General features: G+C 35.6%; 1 protein-coding gene across 2 annotated transcripts in view; it reads right to left on the bottom strand.

Moving 5' to 3' along the window:
- The window catches only part of ADGRA3 (adhesion G protein-coupled receptor A3), a 63,658-nt gene that overhangs the window by 23,595 nt on the left and 18,944 nt on the right, over positions 1 to 21,119 (bottom strand). For both annotated transcript variants that reach the window (XM_052780345.1, XM_052780346.1), the window contains exons 3-9: positions 14,704 to 14,775; positions 13,286 to 13,357; positions 12,321 to 12,392; positions 10,574 to 10,734; positions 8,454 to 8,667; positions 7,321 to 7,485; positions 383 to 584 (exon numbers count right to left, since the gene is read on the bottom strand). In XM_052780345.1, coding sequence (XP_052636305.1) covers positions 383 to 584; positions 7,321 to 7,485; positions 8,454 to 8,667; positions 10,574 to 10,734; positions 12,321 to 12,392; positions 13,286 to 13,357; positions 14,704 to 14,775 — 958 coding nt within the window. The remainder of the gene's footprint in view (positions 1 to 382; positions 585 to 7,320; positions 7,486 to 8,453; positions 8,668 to 10,573; positions 10,735 to 12,320; positions 12,393 to 13,285; positions 13,358 to 14,703; positions 14,776 to 21,119) is intronic.

The raw sequence follows: 21,119 nt of genomic DNA, 5'->3' as shown, positions 1-21,119 counted from the left end.
GCAGAGTTTGACTACTCTATTATTATAATGGAAATAGCTGTTCTCCATTACAACTTCAGCCTGCCTTGTTTCTTTATAGCATGTGGGCAGGACAGAGCATCCAGTTGACAAGAACTATCATGACAAGTACCGTTTTCTTATGCTTTACACAAGTACACCAAAGAATTAAATATTCCTTACACTTTCAATCTGGGGGCACTCAAAATAGATATTAAACCAAACTCTTAACATAAACCTACAAGTTCTGTTGTTGTACTCAAGAGTCATGTGTTCATAATAATTCATCTAGACCACCAGTATTACCAGCTTAAAAAAATGGAGAAAGACTTTTGAGTTTTTATTTTCATTAAAGAATTTGATTTTATAGAAATGTACAACTTACCTGATTGAACATATAAAGAACTCGAGTGACATCATTTGCATATTGGCACCTGGAGTAGTCCTCTTCTGCCCAGTACCCTCCTCTGTCGCATCTGCGCCAGGCTCTTCTCTCATCTTGTGAGTTGCCAGGATATATCCCACTGCCAGCAGAGTAACGTGTACACAGCAGGTATGCTGTGATGCCTGCCAATGTTCTAGGCCACCTGGGGAGTCAAAGGCAAAAAAAAAAAATTAGACAAATTTACATGACAAGTAAATAAAAGGATTAAGCACTACAACATGAAATAAAGAGACACTCAAAACTAAGCATCTCTAAACTATTTAAAGGGCCACCTTGGCTCGCCTTCAGTATTTTCAAGCTGTTCATATTTGTGTACTATTAACAAAATGAGTTCCAATGCTAGCATGCTTTTTTTTTTAATTCTTTCATGAGGTTGCAGGTAGAAAGAAAAAGGTGCTTATAAAATTACTAAAAATAGTTTACCTTTTTTTAATAAAAAAAACTTGCCTCCTTCATGAAAAATTCCATATTAACACTATAAAAAGTTAAATACATAGTAGAAAGCCCTGCAAGCTTTCTACTTGTCCCATTCACATGCATCAATGTAACTTTCAAATGACTGCATACATATCAATACTAAACTGCAGATATGAACAGAAAACTAGTTACAGTAATTAAGAAACAGTAGCAGTAGTACAACCACTTTGACAGATTTTGCAACCGAACATAACATTAAATAGAAATTAATGGGAAAAGAAAGTGTTCATAAAGTTAAGTAGAAAAGAATTCCTTTCACTCAAGGTACATGGAACTAAGCACTTTTTAAGAAAACTTCTAACATTCTTTTAACTTCCTCCTCCATAATTTTAGTGCATATATTTTATCTGTATACACTTATACACAGATAAAAATGAAATAAAGAATAAATACATACTGGAAATAAAATTGCAATACACCTTTAGTGCACTGATCATTCATGAGATTCAAAGGAAACTTAAGAATAGAAAGAAACCACGGCTGAATTAAGCTGCAATGCCGAGAAGAGAGGAGGACAGGGACAAGGAATACCGGCCAGTGTGCCTGCCCCTGCTTCTGGCCCTCTCCCCTGTTAAGATATGTATAAGCAGTATTTTATCACTCAGAATACTAACACTTAAAGTTTAAAAGCAAAAAACATACATACCTAAACTGCAGAATGCTAAGTACCTCAAATCCAATAACCCAACATGTAAGGTTTAATTAAAACTGAGAGCAAAAGAGAGCTTCATTTGATCATCCCAGGCTCTCTGTACCATAATTAAGTTAAGCTCCTTGAACAGCCTTAAGAGCTAATATACTTTTTCTCAGTTTTAAGTATTTCAAAGGGCCTTGCACAAAGCAGTTGTCTCCAAAAATCAAAATGGTCGAAGAAAAAATTCTGTTAGATTACACTGTGTTTGCTTTTACATCTGGACTGCATTTCAATAAGTGGCCATTTAGTCACTATCATCATCTAAATTAAGAGATGCTCAGAACATATATATATTTGGGAAAAAAAAAAAAAAACCAAAAAAACCAACCCTGTGTTTGCAGTAAACACCTTGAAGAATGTTCCATTTCAGGAAATTATAATTTAAGTAATATTGCCAAAACAGAGAAACTGAACAAGTCAACTGCATTCTTCTTCCTTATTCATCAGTTAAGTAACTTCTCTTACTGAAGACGCTGGGACTTACAGTTCTTTCGCAAAGAGAATAACTCCAGGGATGGACCAAGGCAAAAGGCTACACTTCTCAATTATATTAAATGATGCAAAAAATTAACCTTTGGGGGTATACTGAAAGTCTTCTCTATCTCAAATTCCTATTTATTCCTAATCAGCTCCAACAGAACATATTCAGTAATGGAAGAAAGACTCTTACTTCAGGCCATTTTGACAAACATTACTTTGAGCTGCTTGTTGCCCAAACCTAAGATAGCTGCTGGTGGCATCCTTAAAATGCACAGGTCATGGCAACAACCATAAAAGAATTCAAAGTCAGTAAGGAATCTAATAGAAAAGACTAGACAATAATTACAACAAACCAAAATAGAAAATAAAGGCTTAAATTTTACTACCTTTTAGAACAGCTTTGGCATTACAAATCAGTTCTCCATACTGTAGTGACTTCATTTAATTAAGAAATGGAGACTTATTATTATGAACATCACCATAGTATCTGAATACTAGAAGAGACTGAAGATTATTTAAGTATCATAGCAGAGCTTCATCCAGCCTAGGAAATGCATACACTTAAATTCAGAGCCTCAGCAGCCACTTCAAGAAATTAACAGAATTGTCACCATTCAACCTCTATCAGAAAGGAAAACTTATACCAGAATTGGTGGCAATGGAGGTGGTTAAAAGAAAGAAGAAAAAAAAAATAAAAAAAGAATTAGCACAGTTTTTAAATGCTAGGAATTATACACAGGTATTTTAGAGAATGTAAATGAATTCAAAGAACAGGTATAGATTCTGCAATGGTAATGTAAATTATTTACCATCTTTTCTCCCGTATAGAAGAAAAGCCAGCAGAAAGGACAAAAATCTTCCTTAGAAAAATCACAACAGCCTTTGTAAATTGCTGCAATCCCAGTAGTGACCTTAGTGCAACATTACATGCACTCCAGCAAGCTAACAAAAACATCACTTTGGATCATGTCTTGCCAACTCTGATCATGGACAGCAAGTTATGGATCTGCTGGGAAGGGAGGAAGAGATAAGGGGATACAATAGATGTAAACTTATTTAAGTCTCTGAAATTTCTGGATGGACAAATTAAAATAAAGTCTAATCAATATGGACTGGAAAAACAAGTACGAAGATGAGCTACTTCTATGCTCCCACTTCTTATGGATACATAATGAGCCTTCAGAGAATGAAGCCAAAAAGTAAACGGGCAGATGAAGACAACTAATAAATCAACTAGTACAGCTGTTAGAAGACATGCAGGCTCACAAACACCTTGCATAATACACCCAAACCTCAGCTTCCAGAATGCAGAGTCAGGTTTCTAGAAACACTGAAAACGGAGTGCCAAAACATCACTTCCAAAACAATTTTATCAGCACTGAAATTCTAGTATTAAGTTTCCACATCAAAGATGCCACTTCAAAAGAGATATCTGTCTCTGTCTTTAGACTTTTCTGAAAGTTGTATTTTTCCAAAGCGTTTTAAGTTAAAGCATGGTTGGCTCGGTTTTGACTGAATGTATCACCTTACAGACTTAGGATAATTTAAACTCTGGATTCCTGACAGATGTTGTATGACACAATCTCCAAAATAAGTACTTTCACTGAAAAATGGCATGTGCCATTCCTTTCTTCACTATTTACACCTAGTGCTAAAGAATTAGAAAAAGAGAAACCAGAATGAGACACTAAGACTCAAACAAAAAGCAAGTTTTTCAAGAGAGCTTTAATTACTATATTTTTAAACAAGTATAATTTCTAAGCTATGTGTATCTTCTGGAACTTCTGTAGCCATCAAATGGAAAAAAGTGAGAGTTCCAGTGTTTAACTCTACTTGAAAGGTTATTAGATTATCACAAGATTATTTGCCTTTTCTCCCTGTTCTCTGCACTTCCCCTATTTTTTAATCCATCTCTTTCCCTTTTGCTACTGTCCTTTTATTCCTACTACATTTACTTTTCATTCATCTCCCTACACAGCATTTTATCATCTTTTACCATGATCTTCTCAAAAGAATACTAGCAATGCCAGACAGTCATACAGTCTGTGTTACCTTTATAACAAATTTAGATATCTACAGAAACATTTTACTAATAAAACTAATATATTATTCATCTAATGATTTAGAAAGGTTTCCACTAAACTAGACATAAAAGGTGAGCAATTTAAAACTCCCAGCTTTCTACCACAGTATTACACAAAACCAACACAAATGTGCAGCATCACTAAGAGAAGCGCTTCATGGGGAACAGTGTCCCTTATCCTCTTTCCTCTCCTATTTACAATACCCGTTGTGTGGGTACAAGTTTCTTTGCAGTCCAGTGGCAAATGAGATAGGGGAACTAATTCCAGTTGTAACTACACTTCCCTTATTGCCTATTTTTGCTAAGTGAATGCTAACCTAGACCATTCTCAGCAATGAACAGTTTCCTCCCAATACCTGTATGAGATGAGCTGATGAGGCATTCTCTACTTTCCACGAAGTCAGAGAGGACATCCCTCCAGCAGGGCTCAAAAGGTGACTAATGACATGAAATTCTCATCATGCAAACGAAGGCTACATAAGTGTAGCTGCATTCTTAACTTCTTGTGAGCCTAAGCTTGAATATCTTTCACAGTTTACCCAACTGCTAGCAGAAGTGCAAATTTGGACTGTATTAACACTCTTATTTCATCACTGTTTATAATTAGGTGCTTGAAATTTATCACATATACATGAGAGTAGACAGCTGTGGGGGAAAAGATGGTTCATTTACATTTAAGTACTGTAATTTAATTTCAGGAAAAAAAGGCAGACCATGAGATTATAAAAGAATCCTTTCCTTCATGCATATTAATTCTGTTTTGAAAGCATTCATTTCTTTAAACCAACAATAACTTTCAGTTACAATAAGTTTTTATATCATAATTTCATTAGCTTACAGGTAGTCTAATATTTTTTTTCTTATCGCATCTTAGTAATTCTCTAAATTCAGCATGACAATTACAGTTTTAAGATTAATTACACCCAGTGAGTAATAGTTTTCAAAAGGATAATTCTTATATTTAAGAAAGAATTCTATCATCAACTACCAGCATAAAATTATTCTAAACACAACAGTTGAAGGATTTACTGAAGCAGAAGCACTAGGTTACATTTTAACATGTTAACTGTATTTTCAATTTAATCATGTATTGTAACATATTCAAGGATATTATCTGAGTAAGACTTAAAAGAATATCTAAATTAAAAAAAAATAGATTTCATGATGAAGACAGTTTTTGCCTAATCTTTATAAACTCATGCTAAACTACTATTACTGAGCCAAAGACACTGAAGACAAACATCCTCCTTCACTACGCTTTGCTATCCCATCTCTGAAGGGATAAAAATCTAGATGCCAGTTTTGAAACAGCTTCCAAGCTAAAATGACTAACCAGTTCCAACTAAAAGACTATAAAAACAAATTCACCTAGGATCATTTACAGCCATCTGCTCAGAACCATTTTCTCACTAGTCAAAGCCTTATTTCCATATGGTCTCAAAGGTGAAAAATTACTCTTTATTATTACTCTACCTAAACTACAAATGGAAGTCTGTTATAGTAAACCCAGACATAGTGAACTTTTTGATAAGCTGAACATTTCCTGAAATCTTATTTCTTTCTACTGAATTCCAGAGGGGGGTAAATCCTATTACACTGAACAGCCACTGAACAGCACAGGTTAATTTAATGGAAAACACTTTGAAATAAGCCTTTACCATCTGTTTTCACCTCTAATGGCAAATCAAGGAAGAACGATTCACACTTGTATCATAAAAAAAAGCGTAAGTGATTTAAATAGATGTGTTCTTTGATGAATACAGCATGCATCTGTTTGACTTTCTTCACCTTTTATCTTAAGAAGGAAGTTCTCATTTTCTAATGTAACACTCATCCCTGCAGTTGAAACCACCACAGTGTAAAAAGAGGATATGCACAAAGTTTCTCATATAAATAATTCCTTACAATGTGAAAGTGAAGCTCTTCAGTAGTTCCAAATTGCCTCTGTGCAGCAAGTGATCTTAACACTACTTCCCTTACTAATATTTCCTCATACTCGGGTACCCTTCTTCTCAAATTGTCCAACTGATGAACACAAAGATGAACTCAGAACAAATGCTCTCAGCTAGGACTTTACCTGAATTTTTGCTACAACTGGAGAAGGCCTTCTGTACTTGAAAGCTTGTTTTTTCTCCCCCCAAAAACTGTCCCAGCAACATGTATTAACTTACTTTTCATTTCTTAAAATAAAAGATTTATGGTCTTAGATTTGCTGTATAGAAGGAAGATGACTTTAAAGAACTCTAATGTACACAGGGAAAGGAAGAAAAGTTTAGAAATGTAAACAAAAGATCAAGCAGAAGATCAACATAGCCAAGCAGCATAAGGGAAAATAAATGAGTGGGTAAAAGCAGTTATTACAACATTAAGAAACCCTACAAACCATAGTGAAAACATATGCTATGACATACACTAATTCTCAGTAGGAGCTACTGCAGGGAGGTACAACACAGAGTAGTTACAAAGGGAATTACCTTACATATAGAGAATCTATACAGAAGCTATCTGTTACAGCTGGCACCTCCAGGAGTAACGTGTTGTTAGAGTGAACCAGCAGCAGAAAGATCAGAAAAGGGAAAACAGGTGAAGAGGTAAGAACAAAAGATAAAATACTCTACAATACCCAACACAATGGAACATCAGAGCTACCACTACAGTCCCAACAGTCATTAAAAGGAAGCACTGGTCATATTATTTACTCTAATACTCACAGGGGAAAAAACCGAACCTATATTACATATTTCTTATATAGTGATTCTGTCATACAGAAGCAGGAGGGTTTTAAAAAGAGAATGATAACCTGGTGGAACCGCCCCCCCCCCATCAGTATGCGATCCAACTCTAACTTACAGATCATCTAAAAAGTTTTACTCTATTCCAATAATTTCATTTATATATTTCAGATATCATAGCTTAATTTCCATCTCCTCCAAAGATGTGAGTTAACAGGCTCAAACTTTAACACTTCGTGGTATAGTTGTGCGTACTTCTTTCAACACATACTAATTTAGAACAGTTTAAAATCTATTACACACCATTTACAAACGAACATCCACATAGGTGTCTTTAAAGCATAATACTGTAGTTAAAAACAAAATTAAATGGACTTTTCTCTTCTCTGAAAAAAAAATTGAGGTTACCAACCTGAAATCCCCTTTATTGTTCACAACCCTCTCTGGAGGGCAGTACTGTGCAGAACTTTCTAACACCACAATGTCTACTGTCCTTGTGTTATTCCCACGTCTGGTTTGCACATGGCAACCCCAGTTTCCTGTGGAGCCAGCCTGAATGTTTGAGATTGTCAGTGCACTGGGAAGATAAAATAAAAAATAAAATAAACAAATAAAACTCAACAGTCTTGCAATAAAATTTACATAAGCTTTTACCAAAAGATGAATAAAGTACAGAAAGACAATGGAGGAAACAACCAATTACATACAACTGTGTGATCTTACAAAACCAGAGCTATCTATGAATCAATGTACTGTAATTAACAGGGAAATATTTACTATTCTTTTAGCTCTCGATTTTGCCAGAGTAGGAAAGAAAAAGAACAGCCATGGGAAGAAGTTCCTTGACTTCCGAGAGAAGAGATGAGAAATCCCAATTCCCCAAGTGTTATCATTGATCTTCAACACAAAATTTTTACAGTTTTTCCAGAAAGGCCAAACCAAAATAACTTCCCAAATGCATAATTTGTGATAAAGTTAGAAGCCCTAATTTACTAATACAATTACAGGATATATAACCACTCTGTAGATGCTGAATGAGTCAAAAATCTGCTGCAGGCAGAATAAATTATAGATGTCTGCTGGCAATCTTCAATATTACCAACTGTGGTGTGCTCAAAAGGAAGAGGAAAGAATCCATGAGCAGTTCACTGAAATGCCTTGTTTTCGCAATTTTAATGTTCCAGTAGAACAAATGCATCCTACCACAAACATATTACATGAACTGCATTGGGTAATCCTTGGAGATAATTAAAACCCAACTGCAACAGTCCTGGACAACCTGCTCTAACTAACCCTGTTTTAAGCAGGTGGGTTTGACTCATCAAATCTCTAGACATCCCTCCTCAAACTTGATAGTTAGCAACAGTGACCAAACCCAGGTAATTTAAGAGATGTGTGAAGTTACAGACTACTTCCCTACTTGGGATGTTTCTGTCTATATATGTTCACTCAGCGAGGATATGAGGAGGCCTTACTGGTTATGGAAATAGTCACTAAATCAGAGCAGAAAATAAGAAGAAATACATTTTCTCTTCATGAATTCACCTTGCAATTAGTGAGCAGTTATGAATCATGTTTTTTTCAACAAAAATACCCTGGGACTCATCAGTTTCCACTATCTTTCCATCCTGATACCACAAGACTTGCATGTCTTGATCAATATACGAAGCCATACATTGGAAGGGTAGACTATCTCCTTCAAAGACAACTTGACGGTGAGATGGAGTCATATAGAAAGATGGTAATTCAAGTGGTGGTTCTAGAATTCAAGAAATAAAAGCACAATTAATAGCAAGAATCTGCTATACAAATAATTTTCAAAAGAGGAGAAAAATACACTGAGTATCAATTATTGATAAAACTCCTTGTAAGCTGCATCTTGCAAGATTTATATAAAAACTACATTGGATGCATCAGATATTGAAAAATACAAATTCTCATCAAATTCTTTTTCAAAACGTGTATTCCTTTAACACATTTAAAAAATAATTTGCTAGCCCACTAAAAGAGTGAAAAAAATAAACTTGAAAGAAAAAATATATTTATGCATTTTATTTCTTCACAATTTCTCACTAGATTTCAAAATCACAAAGACATGTTTTATTACTCTGTGAGATGGAATAACTCTAATACAACAGAAGTTAAGCAAGGTGTTCATGGTTTCATCACAACGAGAAGGCTAATCAACAAGAGAATCAACATGTAGGAAAGTCATAAAATGAAGGCCTTCAGAAATCTGGGCTTGGAATAATTTGCACATCCGAAGTCACATAGCTAGACTTTAGAAAAAAATTATCAGTTTCTGATTCCTCTTGTGAAGTTTAGGTAAAAATCTCTGAAAAACATGGATTAGTAGGAAAAAGTAGTTTATCTCCAGAGAGCACACCTCACCCTTATTTTCTACACACTAACATCCACAATCACCAATTTATTTATTATTTATTTCCAGAAGCAAACACCACCAAATCATGACTAAAGAACAGCCTTTGAAAAAGAATCATTATTGCCACTTGCACTGGGTTTGCATGGCAAGGTCTTGGTAGCGGGGGGAGTTACAGGGGTGGCTTCTGTGAGAAGCTGCTGGAAGCTTCCCCTGTGTCTGACAGAGACAATGCCAGCCGGCTCCAAAACGGACCCATTGCCAGCCAAGGCCAAGTCCATCAGCAACAATGGTGGTAGCGCCTCTGGGATAACGTATTTAAGAAGGGGGGAAAAAAACTGTGCTGCAGCAGTCCGAAGAGAGGAGTGAGAATATGTGAGAGAGACAACCCTGCAGACCCCCAGGTCAGTGAAGAAGGAGGGGGAGGAGGTGTTCCAGGCACCGGAGCAGAGATTCCCCTGCAGCCCGTGGGGAAGACCATGGTGAGGCAGGCTGTCCCCCTGCAGCCCATGGAGGTCCACGGTGGAGCAGATATCCACCTGCAGACCATGGAGGACCCTACACCAGAGCAGGCTGCTGGCAGGACTTGTGACCCCATGGAGAGAGAAGCCCACGCTGGAGCAGGCTTGCTGGCAGGACTTGTGACCCCATGGGGGAGCCACGCTGGAGCAGTTCATGAACAACTGTAGCCCACTGGAAACACTCACGTTGGAGGAGTTCATGGAGGGCTGTCTCCTGTGGGAAGGACCCCACGCTGGAGCAGGGGAAGAGAGTGAGGAGTCCTCCCTCTGAAGAGGAAGGAGCAGCAGAAACATGTGATGAACCGACCACAACCCCCATTCCCTGTCCCTCTGCACTGCTGGTGGCAAGGAGGTAGAGAAAATCAGGAGTAAAGTTAAGCCCAGGAAGGAGGGGTGGGGGGAAGGTCTTTTTAAGATTTGGTTTTATTTCTCATTATCCTACTCTGATTTGATTGGTAATAAATGAAATTAATTTCCCCAAGTTGAGTCTGTTTTGCCTGTGATGCTAATTGCTGAGTGCTCTCTTCCTGTCCTTAACTCAACCCACAAGCCTTTTTGTTGTATTTTCCCTCCCTTATCCAGCTGAGAAGGGGAAGGATAGAACAGCTTTGGTGGGCACCTGACATCCAGCCAGGGTCAACCCACCACTATCATGTATGTGCTGAATTTCAGGGAAACAAAACAAAGCAAACAAGTCTGTTCACTAATATTAACAGAATATGGAATGCATTAGAAAATAAGTATCAGTTGTCAGGAGAGCTTACCGCAGGTTAGAAGCTCCTGCTTAACACCAGTCACTGTCTGCGACTGAAGTGACTTGGGATAGGCACATTTAGTTTCACGTACAGTTATATTTCTTTCTTTTAACCACTGATGCATCCACAGTATGTTGCAATCACAAAGAAGATAATCAGTTTGAAATTCTCTGCAACACAAAATAGGTATTCACAGTGATAAAATGCAACACTCAAAGGTCTGAAAGCTTGACATCAACAGCTGTGCAATGCCTCTCATTGTCACAGACATACGGACAACAAGCAAACCCCAGAATACAGCAGAGTTGCCTACCACTACATATTGGAAGATACTCTAATCCTCTGCAAGCTGTGGTCTGAAAACAAAAGTATGCGCTCCCCGAGAAAAGGAATCCTCTCCATAAACATGGGGAATATCTAATACCTGCGCATGAAAAAATTTCTAGTAATTTCCTTCATGGAGAGAGTTCACATTATTTAAGTGAGCAATAACAAGGAATTGCTTGAATATGCATCAGCATAACTTAAGAACACAATTGATTGCTTCATTTTAGCAATCAAATGCTTTAACAGTAATATCAACAGAAATACAAAAATAGCCTCTCACCTATTTCTCTTTTCAGAACCACTATTCACACAATTTTAGTGATAGTTTTATTCTGCTTTATATGAAAATCATATAAGGCTTTTCATTGATTCATAAAGTCTTCTCGGTATAATTTAATACTTTCTTCTAAAAAGACATACCAAATCCCCCCATTGGTGTGTGTTGTATTCAGCTAAATTAAAAAGAGAACACAAATATTTTACCTGTTTAGAAGCAGTTAAAAAAAAAAGTATCAAAATGTAGCACTGTGTCTACACTGTTTTTACCTCTACTACAAACGTTTTTGTTTTTTTTTCTTTTTGCAAATGTCTAGAGGATAACACAGCATCACAGGCAGAACACTTCAAACACTAAATCAACATGCCTGTGAAATTCCATTTGGTCTTTGTTCACAGGAATTCCTCCAGACACACACATTTTTAATAGCAACAGTTATATCCAGGTTCTCTTGTCAGACCTGTGATATTCTTGGACAGCAACCTTTATGTACACAATTAAAATACTAGGAATAACAACTTATGAACAATTAAAAGCAGCCAGAGGAGGGAAAGAAACATTTGCCTTTATAAACAAGAAATTAACTCTGTGTCAAAGCCAGAGCTTTTGAGAAAGTCCCAGTACAGTGAGCCAACTGTCATGACTACCAGGGAAAAATGCAAGCTAGTCATCAGCACTGATAATTTTTTTCATTTGCTTTCTTCCTTACACAAGATTACAACTCTCATGAAATTTAAAGAGAGAAAAATAACATGAGGTTGAGATGTACCCACTGTTACATGTAACAAAACTATACTGTTCTTCAAGGACTAAAATCTTCCTTAAAAGTATTTGTTCCTTTTCTTAAAAAATGTTTAAAACACTATTTAATATAAAGTAATAAATGATGCATACAGAATGAAACTTTCAGAAGCCCAGATGCCCGTATAGCTTTGTTCTCTCAGAACTATGTAACAAATACCAAGCATGTTTTGAAGGAGTTAAACACCCAAATATCTGTACACATCCCATGCACTTATTCAGATAAAGAAACCACTGTTATGAGTTTTAAAATTAAAACCACAAGACTGTAGTACAAGCAAGTGTATATACAATTATTTTTAAGAACACAAATTATCATGCAAATTAAGATTAGATGCAATAAATACTTACAGAGACTTTAGTGAACCAAGATGATCAAATGTTCCCTGTGTAAGTGTAGAAAACAGATTTCCAGAAAGATTCCTAAGAAATAGAAATATCATGATTTGAACTCATGCTCAAGCAACTGACATTTGAAATAAAAAAATCCCTCTTCAAGATAATATTATTTTAAAACCTACAAGATACTATTATGACACTGTCATAGTTCACAAGACTGAAAGAATAATAGTCAGGTCTGCCCCGCAAAAATCCCCAAATAAACTGTTCCCCAACACTTCTTTTTTAGCTGAAGAATTTTAAGATTGGCAACAAGGATTGAATGCAAATACTTTATTTTTATTTAAAGCAACAACTAGCATATGTTGAGCACACATTTCAAGAAGTTTAAAATTAACTTTGTTGTTCACAGTGAACTGATGTGTTGCTATTAACATGCTATAAGAAGCATGTTAGATCTAGCAGAATATTTTAAAAAAAAAATTATACATCCCAGTTTCTCTGTATCAGTGAAAGCACTGCATAAGAAGCTAACAATCAGGGCAAAGAAACATTCCATAATCTTACATGTTATTTTCTTAAAGTAAATGAAGAACTACAAAACATGCAAGAAAGCCAGCAAAACACAACCATGCTGATACCGTGGTAAAAGGCAGGATATTAAAAGATTTTGTAACCCTGAAATACTTTTCTCGGGAAAATACTTTGTACAGTGTGCTACTTCCCCCCCTCCCCGAAACTGGAAAATGGTTGCAAAGTAGGCAGGGCACCCAGTACTGTGGTTCTGGTTGCCCCTGCCGCCCCCCCCCCCCCCCTTTTTTTTTTTTAAGCTTGCTACTGAGTAACAAGCCACAATCATAGCCACACTGCATGTCTTTCAAGCACACACTTAAACTACTCCCATTGAAACAAATAATGTTAACTTACATAAGACTAAAACTTAAAAAGTGAAATTATATACAACAAATTATACTTACAATCTAATAAGATTTACAAGTCCTCTAAATATATCTGCATTCAGGCAGCCTATTCTGTTATTAGTTAAGTCTCTATAAATAGGAAAAAGCAAAAATCAGAATAAACTGGTTTATTTCCAAGGGACATACAGTCTGCAAACAGAAGTATTTCAACTAAAATTCATGAGTAACAGATTGCACCATATATACATTTAGTCTTTTTCAGCAAAACCCAAAGATACTGCTATATGGGTATACACACATGCATGTAAGAGTCCTTATTCCATTTCTAAAGTAATAATGGTTTGCCCATATACTGCTAAATGAGCCTAGCCTTACCAGTAAATCCCCTTAGAACAGGCTTGGCTTATATCACTACAAAGTAAATTTTCATATTTGTACAGTATATTCATCACATGTGCTACATCACTTCATTTTCTGATGTGCCAGAGACCTACACTAGTGCATTTATTGTACATAAACAGGACCATTTCTATATTCATACTTACATAAGTACTTAAATATTATATATTTTACAATGTAGGTCTTAAATTGAATTGCCAAAAATTCTTAAAAGAATAAAAATTAAGCTTGCAATTAGTAATGGTCCAGAATTGGTCCTTCAGCTTTATTTTTAAGGTTTTCAAAAGTGCCAACAAAATTTCCTTTTAAGTCAGCCAGATCATCTGATCAGTGAAAATGAACATATATACTACAAAAATTTAAGAAGGAAAGCTGTATGCTGACTAAAGGTGGGGGCAGGGGGGGCAGACGACATCACTACGACTTAAAAGCTGCCCCAGATATTCCGAAAATCTGAAGAGTGTTTTAAAAAAAGAAAAAGGAAAAAAGGGGGGGGGGGGGGAAGAAAAAGGGGCCATTATGCTGAGGTCTTGTTTTTCAAGTTTGAGCTGGGACAGAATTTTTACAGCCAAGGTATAAATCCCCCAAAAATGTGTTAATGTGAATGCTGGCACAACCTTCAGCATTAACAGCGCTGTAACTTCAGTGTAGTATTAATAGCAAGGGACTCTTGTGTTCCACTATGACCTTGGGGGGGGGGGGGGGGGGGGGGGTGAATCATAAGGAGTTTAACATTTAAAGCCAGACTTGATGGCATCAAAGCTCTGAATGAATGTTCATGCAGTGATGTTTCAAGTCACTGAAATACAAAAAGGGAGGAATAATACAAGAGACTGTCAGGAAAAATAAGTGAGACTGCAAAGCCACAAGCAGTGGATGTTCTTCAGTCATAAAAGTGAAAGCAGACTTTGTTTTATACATATGTATGTGTGTGTATAAATTTAGACAGCATACACATATTCAACTTTTAATATATAATAGCTTTGCTGTCTAAATTTGCAGAACCTAAGACTTACCTACTCTCAGGGTTTTTTTGTTTGTTTTGTTTAAACTGACTAGATAGATATACTACTTACAGTCTTTTCAGAGATGAAAGCCCCAGAAAAGCTCCTGGATCTATAGTACTAATAAGGTTGTTCTTAAGGTCCCTGTAGAGAAAAATTAAGACATTACATTTGCCACAAACTACCCTTTAAAACAGATACACATGCATGAAGATACACTTGCCTCAACTTGTTCGAAAACTGCCCAAAAAACCTATACAACACATTTCTGCTTTCTCTAACATAGTATCTCTCAAAATTTGAAAATCTGCATTTTAAATAGAAAGAAGAATATAAACAGCATGTGTATTCCTTTAAATAGTCTATCAGTTCCTATCACATGAAAGGGTATAGAGTCAAAGATACTTTCCCACAGCATCCAAATAGATTACAGCTGCTCAGGGTGTAACATTTGCTTATTACACCATACAATACTGTTTAGCACAGTGTTGTCTTCTTCAGCCTACTGAATTTTAAATACTTTACTAGTGCCCAAGACCTACCAAAAGAAGCAAAACAAGATCTTAAAAATACACCAAAGACACAACATGGAAAGTTTCCACCAATGTTACTGGCACAAAAGCAAAGCCCTGGCTGAGAATACCAAATAAAGCTGGTAAAAAAACTCAAGAACACATATTTTTAAATCTTAAGTTTCCAGAATAGGAGATTATAAGGAGAAATATAAAATAACTATGCCATTTAACTGCTTTATTAATTGTACAAGTGATATAGGAGTTTTAACTCCTAACTCAAGATATTTTACAGATACAGCTTAATTCAAAAGGTCACAGAAAGCATCTGCCAGCACCTACACAGTTTTGAACAAACTTTATCACTGCATGAATGATAAAATTATTTCTACCTCCTTATTCAACCAAGATTTTTACTATAACACTATCTGAAACTTCGCAGGCACTTATTACTATGAGAAAAATTTCTCATTCCTTGGTAATATGTGAACATTTTGCTTTTGAAAAGAAAATCGGTAATTCAATTAAAAGCAATGTTTTAGTAAGCAAGGGTAGAAAAAACATCCCCTAAATCTACCACAACATTAATAATTCTGCCTGAAAGAGAACAGTACAAGAGGATTACATCTACCATCACACAGATATGCATGAGCGCAAATATAAATTCATCCCAAGATTTCACAACAGCATTTCCTGCAGCCAGATTAACAAATCATGGTACAACAGACAGTATCACGGCACATGGATCACACTTCAATGCTGCACCTAATAAACATTTAAAATACTTTAAATACTTTAATTTTACCTTGCAGTAAAGTAATTTTCATTAAAACTATGACATATACACACTTCTCTTATCTCAATTTTAGTTTCTTGCCCTGTATGGTGGCAGGGACCGTCAACTACTTCCAAAGCAGCATCGGAAGCCTGAAGGACTGTAATGTTTTTAAGCCTCTTTCAGCAGGCTTATAAACCCAGTACCAAGACCATGACAAACCTGAGAATACTAAATGTTATTCATCACTTATTTACCATCAGTCTTTGGGACAGGGAAGAAAAATTATATTTACTGTTCATATTTTAAATTTCAGTTTAAAATCACGTAACTCCCACTTAAACTTAAAAGCTCACTGTGGATAACACTCAGGGGAAAAAACCTTGACAGCATGCCTTGGAAATCCACTAGTCTAGATTATCAGTGATCTTTAATTTCACTACTTAAATTCAAAGCATACTCCGTGATACACCTCTTTCTTAAATCCACAGCTTCAGTGGAAAAAAACCAGTATAGTTTTAAAATTAAAAGCAAGAGTTTTACTACTTCCACAACCTGTTTATACATTTTGTCAGATTAGTTGATAAAAACTGACTAGTCTATTCTTTATGCAATTTTTTGCTTTTTTCCCCCTCCACTTAGTAGGACTTAACACCAGTTCCAGAAGGATAATTACACTAGAATTAATAAAATCTTTTTAAAAAGAAATGCCAACAATTTTCATGTTTTCATAAAACTCTTTCAATGTATATTCTGTATTTAGTAAATAAGATACCAAAGCATTAATGAACCACTATACTAAAGTAATTTTTAAAAAACACCCTTAATGCCCAAAGTGTTAGCATTTTTTCAATGTGCAACTACAACAGTTGTGGAGTGTCTGGGGGTTTTTTCCCCCCCTCCCAGTGGCAGTCATTAGTAAGCACTAGCAACGTATTCATCTATCAAAAAGTATTAGCAGATGAAAACTGTGAAATATAAAGAGATATTTAAAGATGTCAAAATTAACACAGTGCTGACATGTCTGGCAGCTCTTCAGAAACAGTAAAAGATGTTGATACACAGGCTGCTGCAACTGCCAGGACTCCAGGATCTAGGACAGTTTCTAAATGAAGAAATGACAGTTGTGGTTAAACCAACAGACTGATAGGATTCTCACATAAAAGGGAGGTGCGGGAGACAATCTCATCAGAAAGTTGTGTTTGGCTTTAAAATTGCTGTTGTTTTTAACACTTATAAATACATTTATAAAAACTACTGATTTTTAGCAACAGAAATTTGCTCATCTCAGCGGATGATTTTAACCATTTGTCTTTGGCAAAGCTCAACCGACAGGATATAGTTATAGATATTTATTTGTCCAAACAAAAGAAAATCTGTCCAAAAGAAATCCATTAGAGGAGAGTTTCAGTTAGGGTAATATTACAACTTCCCCAAGCTCCAGCTTATCAATACATCTTTTATCTTACAGTAACTGCACCTTTCATCTAGCAATTAAAAATACTGCTACAAAAAACCCCCACAAGCCAGGCAGTGGAGCAATCTTACACTGAGAACCTATAAAAAAAAAAATTAATTTTCTCTTAAATCTAAACAGCACTGCGGATAAGCATGGCCCTCTATTTATCAGACAAGGTGACTGAGATTAGGATCATAGAAAAACTTAGGTTTTAAGGCATGTGTTGAAGTCATGTAGTCCAACTTCTGGCTCAAAGCATCACTAAAATCAGATCAACTGCCCTGCTGCTATGTCCAGTGCAGTCCTGAAAACCTCAAAGGATGTAGATTTCACCACCTCATCACCCAACTCTCCGAGTGTTTAACCATTCTCATTATGAAGAATTTTCTTATGTCCAATTGGAACGCCCTTTTTCAAATCTGTGATTAAGTGGGCAAATAGCAACTTAGCAACAAGCAAAAATATTTTTAAGAGCCTGACAACCACACCTAATGTTATCTTGTTAAGATATTTTTCTTATCTTAATGAAAGAGTACTTAAATGTAACTATGGTTTGCCACGTAAAAACCAAAATCCTTTCATTTCATTAGAATTTATAATGAAATGTTTCAGTGGCCAGTTGTCTATGACTTAAAAGTGCACATATACATACCTAAAAATTACTTATGTATAAATACATATTACTTATAATTTACTGCTTTCTGTCTCAGCACAGTAAAGATTGTCTTAATTATTACTAAAGCATCCTGCAGGCACAAACAAGCAATGCATATATATACATACTGACATGTATAAATTATTTAGTCTTTTCTTCCTGAACAGAACTTGAAAATGAACATCCAACAAGAAACACATTACCTACAATGGACTCTTACTATATGAAATGCCTTTTCAAAAAGGAAATGTGGGAAGAGGACAAAGAAATTGCAAAAATAGGTTAAACATTACATAAAGTCAGCCTATCCCTCCCACAGCTCTATGGGGCATAGATTCTTTTAGGCAGGCAGATCCAATAAATGCTTATGACTGATTAAACAATTTTTTTGTTTCCTCATCATTCACTGTGTATGATTTAAATTCTACCCTATACATACATAGGCTTTCTCCCTAAAATATAGCAGGCTATATTTATTTTGAGTTTTCACCATCAGTGTACCAAATCTTTAGAGTACCACCAAAACTGTTGGTAACTGAAAGCCCAATACTTCACTGCATGCGGGTCTCAGATGTAGAATTCGGCTTTCAGGTCAACATATTCAAATTTTATGTGAGGATCAAGTGCTGCTGGATCTGCTTCACCAGGTTCAAGCAACTCTCTCTAGGAAAGGTAAACTGGCTCAAAGCTATCACTGATTTTGATGATATTGCAGTAATACAAGAATAGAAAGCAACTCGAGAGTCCAAGTTCGTAAGGAAGCACGGAAGAGACACTTCTGAGACTTGGACATTTTCCAAATGAAAATTAAAAAGTTGTTACTGAAAATCATCTTTTGACTTTTTGAAAAGTTGACATATCCTTTTGACATGCCCTTGCATCTAAAGAAATCGACAGCAACTTAGATCACTTTGTTTTGCTTACCCCATCACAATGATGAACTACAATAGTCAAAATTTCTTGAAGAATACAAAAGTTAAAAAAAAAAAAATGCTTAGGATTACCACACTTCTGCAAACTAAATAAAAGCTAGAACCTAGACCAGAAAACCTTTTTGCTTCCTTCAAATAATTTCTGTACTTCCAACAGTTCAGGATATTCCATTCAATTTCACAGCACAGATTTTTCAGCAGATATTAGAAGCACATTTCCCCCACCATTCATCTTTCAGAAATTACCTGAGAAGCAGGTAAGGATGGGGAAAACAAATATTTTGTTAGCCTAGCACTCTCAGTCTTCTCCTGAAAGAGCCACAGCTAACAGAGAGATGGAGCTTCCAGAACCAAAACCAGAACTAAAGTTAGAGCAGAAAACAAGTTCCCAAATATTCATAAAACCATTTCTCTGCTCAGTAATATTCAAACAAGAAATACTGACACTTTCCAATCACTTTTAAAGACTTCAAAAAAAAAAAAGTTTAAGTCTACCACTTGGAGAACTCAGGTCCATCTTTTCACATGCTCTGCTGCACTATCACAAGAAGAATTAAAATCAGAAATTGCTACTGTCTGAAAAAGTATTAGAAGCTCCTATTTTTATTTCAGGCATCCATATATCTGTAGATTGGTGTTGTAAAAACAGGAGGAAAAAAATTTAGACTGTCTACAAATAACACTCCCTTCACACTGCATATCTTCCCTTTTCAAAGGTATATTAGTATATCCTAAAAATACATTGGTAAACCCTTGTCACTATTTACAGTTCAATAAATATCAAACCCTTCTCTTGCTATCTAAATATCTTACTGAATTCTGTGCCTGTCTCTTCCTCCTCTCTCCCTCACGTACAATGAAAAAAAGTACTTTATAAATACATAAAGTAATCTTCCTTATCCTCGCAAAAATCAACAGGCAGCATTAGCTAGCTTCCAGATGGAAGACAGTAGTTCGCTTCTAAGTTGCTGGACTTTGAATAATGCTATATAAAGTCAAGTATCTACTAGGTGAAAAATTATCCGTCGCAAATCAGTTGTGCAAGAAGTTACTTCAACATTTAAACTGCAAGAAACTCATAGCAAAACATAGCATTAACAAAGTCGGTGGAGATTAAAATATTTAACATCTTTTTGTACAGACACTTTAATTACCACTTATGGCAGTAAAAATCTTCTACCTGCTTACTGTTATTCAGCTATTATTTGCATGATTTTTTTCCTACAAGTAGATGTAGACATAGCATAGTCATTTTCTACTATAATTAACAAACATTTCACCCTCCAGCAAGACAAAACTCTTATTTTGGTAATCTTATCACCCTGTTTACAAAATGATGCATTACCAAATTCTACATTTTCATAAATTAACAAAGAGATTTTAAATTCCTACTTGGGGCCAGCATTTTTAATGTACTTCCCCATAGTTTTGGGGCACACAAGCAACAAATAAAACAATCTCTCCCTTTCAGTAGTAACAGTGAAGAATTGTCAGATGGGGATGAGGTCAAGAGATAATATGTTTGGGCAAAACGATAACCTACAATGCAACAATTTGCCAGCTGCAGACACCATACACCCAAGTTTATCTGAAGAACTGAAAAAATAACAGAAACCATTTAAGTATGTAAATTTTCATTAAGATGTCAAAGAACTAACAGGAGAAAACAAGTTTAGTATATTAATAGATGAACTATGAAGTTGTGAATCTGTATTTCAGGATTCAAAATATTGGTTAAAATGCAATTAAAAATAATTATTATGCAGGTACATGTGTCTGACATATTAGCTGATTTTTTAATTTTTTTTTTTTTAAAAAGGCTTTGGTTAAATATATCTCAACTCTATCCAAAAACCATTAAGGAGAAATGGCAAAAATATTTGCTATGAAGTATAACATTACAAGGAATGAACAAAACAAGCATTAAATGTATACAGAATCTCTCCCTTGGTAAGCAGTAATGTTAAGTGACAATGCTACTGCCTGAATTAACTATTTAAATGCTGACTGAATGTATTTATCTCTGTTTCATCTCTTAAATTAAAGTGGGGAAAAGAGCGTGTCTACAAAGAAAGAAAACACTCATAAGGAAACAAGGGGGAGTATGAGTAGTACGAGAAACTAAAAATAAGCAAGAAACTGTCAAAAATGTGCA

The sequence above is a fragment of the Harpia harpyja genome, chromosome 2 (assembly GCF_026419915.1).
Source record: "Harpia harpyja isolate bHarHar1 chromosome 2, bHarHar1 primary haplotype, whole genome shotgun sequence".
NCBI classification, from domain to species: domain Eukaryota; kingdom Metazoa; phylum Chordata; class Aves; order Accipitriformes; family Accipitridae; genus Harpia; species Harpia harpyja.
Note: the sequence above shows the minus strand (reverse complement) of the source record. Positions and strands in the feature narration are given on the sequence as shown.